At 54.3% G+C, this 7683-nt stretch overlaps 1 protein-coding gene across 3 annotated transcripts in view; it reads right to left on the bottom strand.

The window, feature by feature from the left end:
* Positions 1–226: 226 nt before the first annotated feature.
* Positions 227–7683, bottom strand: part of CSMD2 (CUB and Sushi multiple domains 2) — a 573432-nt gene continuing 565975 nt past the window's right edge. For all 3 annotated transcript variants that reach the window (XM_084784630.1, XM_084784631.1, XM_084784632.1), the window contains 4 exons: positions 6737–6824; positions 5311–5449; positions 3795–4010; positions 227–3014 (listed from right to left, as the gene is read on the bottom strand). In XM_084784630.1, coding sequence (XP_084640756.1) covers positions 3851–4010; positions 5311–5449; positions 6737–6824 — 387 coding nt within the window. In that variant the 3' untranslated portion in view covers positions 227–3014; positions 3795–3850. The remainder of the gene's footprint in view (positions 3015–3794; positions 4011–5310; positions 5450–6736; positions 6825–7683) is intronic.

The raw sequence follows: 7683 nt of genomic DNA, 5'->3' as shown, positions 1-7683 counted from the left end.
TGCGGGCAGTAAGAAATTACCTGCTCTTTTTCTGGCAACCGGTGGCGGGGGTGGGGGGGTGGGGGTGGGGTGAATTTCTGCTCTGAACCACCTCCTTTGCAATGAGGTTTGCCTCACCCTCGGCAGTCCCTGACAGCCCTGCCAAGCAGCCAAACTCCATCGCCTCATCACCAAGAAACACCTGCCCCAGCCACGAAAGAGGTCATAGAGATGTAAGAAAAACCAATGCAAAAATTTATATTTTATTTGAATTCAAAAAATTTAAAATTGCCTTCAAATTCAGGAAAGTCCCACAATGCAGAACTCAGGGGGAAGCCTCATATACAGAGACAGATAACTTAAATGCATATACTGCAGACAAGCCGAGAAGGGGCCTAGATTACATATTTACAGCACGTGATGCTTTCTGAAAACCATATTTATACATTTTATTACATTTACAAAAAAAAAAAAAAAAGGCTTCCGCTACCATTTACCTACAATAATGAAAAAAATGTACACCTTTTTTTTCTGTCTTTTTTGGTACTGTACAAACTTTGTATAATAAAAATATATCTCTGTACAAAAGATTTTTGTTTTTGTTTTTGTTTTACTTTTTTTTTTTCCCCTCGTGGGATGGAGGTGATAGGTACAGGGTGTGGATGGTAGGTGAAGGACTTAATCTGCCTTGTTCCCTTCTGAGCCTCTGGGGGGCGTGTAGAGAAAGTGCCCAAGGCCAGAGAAGGTGACACACAGCACGGTGCTGGGTGCCCACCGGCCTGTGCTCCTTGGATGTCTCCTGGGACCTTCCAAGGACACAGGGGAGGGAGTGGGGGCAGGGCTAGGGGAACGCACTGGGTCAGCTGTGAGGAAGAAGGGGGGAAGGGAGCCCAAGAACCTCCTGCTGTCATTACCACGGGTAAAAACAATGAGCAAGTTTGTCTATAGAAGGCTCCTCCCCCACCTGGTGCTGAGTCCCAGAGGGACGCGTGGGTGGGGGTGGGTGGGAGCGGGCCCGCCCTTGGCGGTCTTCGAGGTCCCCGCTGGAGCGTGCGTGGGGCCTCTCACTTCAGCCCACTGTCCTTCAGCTCTTCTGACTGCTCCAACCCGGAGGGACCTCAGAAGCTGTGTGGGTCTGCCCCTCCGTGCCCACATGTTCCGTTCTACGTATGTGTCATTTCTATATGTCCTACAAAATATCTGAGGCTGCTGTTCACACGGAAGCAGGGGTGTATACTCATGGGGACCTCCCGTAGGACAGAGAAAGTGACTCTAAATATTATGTTGATTTCTAAACTCAGCAGCTTCCCAACCGCACTCACATGGAATTCATTATTGACCTAAACACAGTGACGTTGGCTAAAATCAGTGGCCCTCAGGCTTTCCTAGTGCTGCGACGCTTTACTGCAGTCCCTCACGTTGGGGGTGACCGCTACCCATAAAATGGTGTTTGCTGCTCTTTCACAACTGTAATTTTGTTCCTGTTATGGGTTGCCATGTATAAATATCTGATATGCAGGATGGTCTTAAGTGACTCCCGTGAAAGGGTTGTTGGACCCACAAAAGGGTCTCGACCCACAGGTTGAGAACTGCTGGTCTAAAGGCCTCCAAGCTGCCTGCTGGGACCTGGAGAGAAGATGACTCTCACTCAGTTCTCTTGATTAAGGAGCTGCCGGGTCCTCTGCTGTGGCTGCGGGCTGTTGGAAGCTAAGGGGGGGGTGAGCACCAATTCAGGAGGCTGGGGTCCGGAGTTCTTGACCTGGTGCTGCCCAGGCACAGGCAGCATAGCCCAGGTTAGACACGGGCATCCTCTGGTTGAGAGTCCCCTACCTTCCTGTCTTCGGTACCCATTGTAGAACTGGGGTTTTTTGTTTTTGTTTTTGTTTTTTTTTTGGCAGCAGGTGCGGCCGACTTCACGGTCAGAGAGATTTGCGTTTGCATCCGCAGTGTACTCTGTGGCTCATGCCTCCATCATCCTTGACCTCCGAATCGGAGTAGCAGAGTCCTGCCTTGGCGGCGTTTTACAAACTAGAAATAACACTGGAAGAGTCAGGCACGGAGAACAAATCGGTAAGCGGTGGCCGCCACCTTTCCAGAGCCGGGGATGACTTGCTCCTGTCCTCTCTGGGGGTGTGCTGTCTGGGCCGCAGAGGTCTTCTCTCTTCTCTTGGTCAGCTGACAGCCAGATGAGATCCTGGGCTCCTGGGTCAGATTCCTCCTCTGTCCACCAACCCCACCACTACTTTTACCCTTCTTTTCCAAAGCTGCCCAGGACCCAAATGACTTTTTAATTCATTGGGTTTAGCACTCAGGGCTGTAATGGTTGGGGGAAAAAATTAGAATTAATTGCCAAACTATATCTGAAGTCCCCCCACAACCTTTTTTTTCCCCCAGATACTCCTTGCTACTATTGTGCAAATGGGTCCACCCCTGCAGACAGGCGGCGTCTGCATGGTACTTCCCATGAGATGTGTCCTCCGTATTTATCCTCCGTGTCCCCACGCGTGGGATGGGGATACGATGGTTTGAGAAGAGATGATGCCTCTCTCATAATTTCTTCTGTTTGTGGGGGAACAGTATCTAGGGCATCACACACACGCGCGCGCATGTGCATACACACACACACACACACACACACACACGCACGCACGCACGCACGCACGCACACGCATATGCACACACACACACACAAGCTCACGCAAGCTTCCCTTTTCAAAGCCTCTGCGGTCTCTTCCATAGGGCACAACGAAAGAGAGGCTGTGTGTGCGCGCTCTGGTCACACCCATAGTTTGCTGTTGCTGTTTTAATCCATGAGCTGCTCTCCTCCACCTGCGGCCCCTCTTCCTCGGCTGCCCCACGCCAGGGCATAGCGGAGTCCTTCTCTCCAGGGTGGCGAGCACAGATGGTGGCAGGGCGAGCAAGAGCCTGAGTCCCAGCAGTTGGCAGACGTAGGCGGAGGGACAGACGAAGATGGGCACTGGGCGGCGGCGCTGTGCTCAGGGGGAGCTCCTTCCTGCCCCCTGGGGAGCTGGCACCTAACAGACCGAGGCGGGTTGGTGGAAGAGAGGCAGGGATGAGGATGAGGTGGGAGTGGAGGTGGGTGGGACGGAGAGGCAAAGCCACGCAGGAAGAAAGAACAGATGGGCATCAGTTGGTTCCATCTTTTACTTTTGGAGTTTAGTCTTCTCAAACTGGGGGGTGGGAACGTGTAGGAAGTGCATAGCGACGGAGCGCTTATTACCTGCCCCACCCCGTGTGTGTGTGTGTGTGTGTGTGTGTGTGTGTGTGTGTGTGTGTTGTGTCTACCTGTTTGCATATGCATGGGCAACACATCGTGCAGTGCTCACTCATGCATATGTGTGTGTGGAGGGCCAGATGTTGACTTTGGCATCTTCACATGTCAGCTAGTCTGGCAGCCAGCTTGCCCCTGGCACCTCTTGTCCCAAACAGTGGGATTACAGCTGGCTGCCACATCCTCCTGTGAGTACCAAGGGTCTGTATCCTAGCCTTCGACTTGTATGGTAAGAGTTCCTCCGAGATATCTCCCCTTTTTCCCCGTCTATGGCCTTTTATTCCCTTGTGGGTCAACTTTTCAGCTGTAGATCAGATTCTGACCTGCTCCTTAGGTGCGTGGTCTTATTCAAGTGTGTTAATGCTCCTGTGCTTAACTTCAGTTTTCTCATCTGCAGTGAGGGTGCTAATACTACCGGCCAGCTCTCTGTGCCTGTGGAGTGGGGGTGCCCCCACCCCCCATGTGCAGGAGCAGTGACAACAGGCCCTTAGTCTGCCTCCCACCCTCCGGTCCCCAATCTCACCTGCTGCTGGCGGCGGGGCTCTCGGTGGCGGGTGGCAGTCGCAGCCGAGCCGGGGGCTATACCGCAGTACACACTGTGCTGACTGTGAACTCCGCCTCGTTGCTCATGATGTCTGTAGGCTGGATGTTGCGGTCGTACATGGGGTTCTCAAAGGTGGCCCGCACGTTTGTGTTCTCGTGGCCAGCATAGCCATTGAACGGGACTTTGGGTCTTCTCCTGGGAACAAGAGAGAGTGACCTTGAGTTATAGGGGGACACAGGGTACAAAGCAAGAGAGGAGAGGGGCTCTTCCTTGATGGCCTCTGGGTTTAGGGTACTCGGGCCAGGTACACAGTTGCTCTCCCTGGCTTCTGCCTCCAGGGTACTAGGGCTGGGTACAAAGCTGAGTTCTTTAGCTTCTGGCTTCAGGGTTCTAGGGCCGGGTACATAGTTGCTCTCCCTGGCTTGTGCTTCCAGGGTACTAGGGCTGGGTACACAGTTGCTCTCCCTGTCCTCTGGCTTCAGGGTACTAGAGCTGGGTACACAGCTGAGCTCCCTGGCCTCTGGCTTCAGGGTACTAGGGCTGGGTACACAGCTGAGCTCCCAGGCCTCTGGCTTCAGGGTACTAGGGCTGGGTACACAGCTGAGCTCTCTGGCCTCTGGCTTCAGGGTACTAGGGCTGGGTACACAGCTGAGCTCTCTGGCCTCTGGCTTCAGGGTACTAGGGCTGGGTACACAGCTGAGCTCTCTGGCCTCTGGCTTCAGGGTACTAGGGCTGGGTACACAGCTGAGCTCCCAGGCCTCTGGCTTCAGGGTACTAGGGCTGGGTACACAGCTGAGCTCCCTGGCCTCTGGCTTCAGGGTACTAGGGCTGGGTACACAGCTGAGCTCCCAGGCCTCTGGCTTCAGGGTACTAGGGCTGGGTACACAGCTGAGCTCCCTGGCCTCTGGCTTCAGGGTACTAGGGCTGGGTACACAGCTGAGCTCCCTGGCCTCTGGCTTCAGGGTACTAGGGCTGGGTACACAGCTGAGCTCCCAGGCCTCTGGCTTCAGGGTACTAGGGCTGGGTACACAGCTGAGCTCCCTGGCCTCTGGCTTCAGGGTACTAGGGCTGGGTACACAGCTGAGCTCCCTGGCCTCTGGCTTCAGGGTACTAGGGCTGGGTACACAGCTGAGCTCCCAGGCCTCTGGCTTCAGGGTACTAGGGCTGGGTACACAGCTGAGCTCTCTGGCCTCTGGCTTCAGGGTACTAGGGCTGGGTACACAGCTGAGCTCCCAGGCCTCTGGCTTCAGGGTACTAGGGCTGGGTACCCAGCTGAGCTCCCTGGCCTCTGGCTTCAGGGTACGAGGGCTGGGTACCCAGCTGAGCTCCCTGGCCTCTGGCTTCAGGGTACTAGGGCTGGGTACCCAGCTGAGCTCCCTGGCCTCTGGCTTCAAGGTACTAGGGCTGGGTACCCAGCTGAGCTCTCTGGCCTCTGGCTTCAGGGTACTAGGGCTGGGTACCCAGCTGAGCTCCCTGGCCTCTGGCTTCACCGTACCTGTGCTTGTAGAGATAGAGAACGAAGCCTGCGATGATGAGGGCGATGAAAGGCACCAGGATGGCAGCGGCTACTGAGCTGCTGTTGGAAGCAAAGTGGCGGCCGATGGACTCGGGATCAGACTCCAACAGCCTGAGGTCTGCAAAGGGCCAAAGCACACACTCAAGTCACAGGCTTGACCTGAGGCGACGCTCCCTGACGGCCACACTACCCTGTCGCAGAGCATCAGGTACTGTCACGTGCTCTGGTCCAGCCTGTGCCTGGACCTCAGGTGCCTGCCTCGGATCACCACACCGTGCCTGGGGTCTGTCTTCCCAGCTATCCCTGGGGACTCCGGGGAAGACAGCTGGCAGATGAACCTGAAACCGTATATCTGAATACGACCACCAAGGGGTGCAGTTCATTCAACCTGTCTACGCTTTTCTTGACCGTCAAAGCCTGTTATTGAAAACTTCCATCAGATGACGCCGTGGTATTTACAGCACGATGAGGCTGGACCGCTGTGGCTGGGGTGAGGTGGGGGTGTGTGAAGGTTCACCGCTCACTCCACTGACTCCCCATGAAGGGCCACCTAACTGAGGGGATGGGGATCACCAGGGGGCAGGGAGTCAGCTGCGGAACCTTGTTTGCTGGGGTCTTCCCAGTGCTCGACTGAGGGTCTTGGGACCATCTCAGAAGGTGCAAGGGCGCTGCATCCTGGAGCCCTGGAGGTCAAAGCCGAGATGACTGTGTGGAGGAGTAGAGAGGAAGGGATGCCATGAATAGATCTGAGCTGACTGGAGAGAGAACTTTCTGGAGGTGAGATCTTTTGGGGAAGGTAATGGATGGCCCGGTAGGCAGGACCCTGGGAGAAGGGATGTGATGGTGTGCGGCATATGGAGGTGGCTTTCAAGGACATGTGGCTGCCTCCTGGCTTTTCTCTACTGTTCCTGAGAAGCTAGGACCCTATCCCACATGAGCCAGAGTCCCCTGGGGTAGAACCAATATCTGCACCAAGCAAGCAGGGTCCAATCCTGAGAGAGAGAGAGAGAGCTGGAAAAGGCTCCTTAGTGTTTGGGTTTTGTGGCCATGACCTAAGGACAATCCTGGCCTCTTGGGAAAACGCTAAGCAAGAAAGGACATTATAGGGAAGGGCAGCCTGATGGCTCATGTAGGGGTGCTTTGGGGACTCCTCCACCTCTGGGCAGGGGTGATGCCTGAGGTACCCAGTGGTTGCTACAGAAACCCAGGGCTGAGTGTCAGGAGGTCTAGGGTCTGTTTTTGGAGATACTACAGCTTTTGTCTGCGCCTTTGGGTATGCAAAATCCAGATGAGCCAAAGAAACCATGCTTCAGGTAGAGAAATTCACCAGTTTCCTTCCCGCCCCAGAACACAGCTGCTGTCCTGCCCCCTGAGCCCACACTTCCAGGAATTACATGCTAGTTACCAAGTCTTTGAAAGCCGAACTGCCCAAAGCCTTGGCCCTTGACGGAGCCTTGGTAGACGAAGGTGCCTCCAGAAGACTCCGAGGAGACCTGGGATTGGGAGAGCGAGCGAGAGAGACAGAGAGAGAGAGAGAGAGAGAGAGAGAGAGAGAGAGAGAGAGAGAGAGAGAGAGAGAGAGAGAGAGAAAGAGAGAGAGAGAGAGGCAGAGTGAGTTACAAGGCATGCTAGAACAGTCTGGAAATCCTGCCAGTTGGAGCATAGCTGCCATGTGTGTGTGTGTCAGTTGGCGGAACAGGGACTCCTACTAGATTCACATCTGGATTTTTGTGGCTGGATCTCAAGTAGCCCTGGCAGGTATCAAACTTCTCTATATAGCCAAAGATGGCTATGGACTCCCCGTCCCTCCTGCCTCCATCTCCCATGGGCTGGGATTTGAGGCATGAGCCACTGTCCTTGTCCTCTGGCTTCTACTGTCACACCACATTGTCCTTCAGTTCTTGTTTGAAAAATGGCACAAATGCCATACTGTGAAGTCCGAGTGACACAGTAATGTCCTCAGTGCCATCTCTAGTAGGCCTTGGGCACATGTAGTCTCTTACAATGAAATGAAATTACTCTTGTAATGAAAACTGATTTGTGGACCGCTGCAGAGCCAACAGAATTATGTGGGAAATGAGCCCGGCAGAGTGAACACATTTTGCCGAGTTTCTGGTGGGCCCAGAAGATGCTGGTTTTTGAAGTGGCCGAGACATAACTTGTCTGCAACCCCACGCACCTGACTCTCATGGTGTCCCAACAGCTGGCCTGCCATCTTAGTTAGCATCTGAAGTATGCTTTGAGGATGTTGTGGGTATGGCCCACCTCCCAAGCCATGTTCCAGCCCTAGGGGTGCCCCATGTCTAGTGTCTTCACCTGTTCCCTCAAACAGATCCTGGCTGGCTGTAGAAG

Source organism: Acomys minous, assembly GCF_964271855.1.
Source record: "Acomys minous genome assembly, chromosome: 6".
NCBI classification, from domain to species: domain Eukaryota; kingdom Metazoa; phylum Chordata; class Mammalia; order Rodentia; family Muridae; genus Acomys; species Acomys minous.
This window is presented reverse-complemented; position numbering and strand designations above follow the sequence as displayed.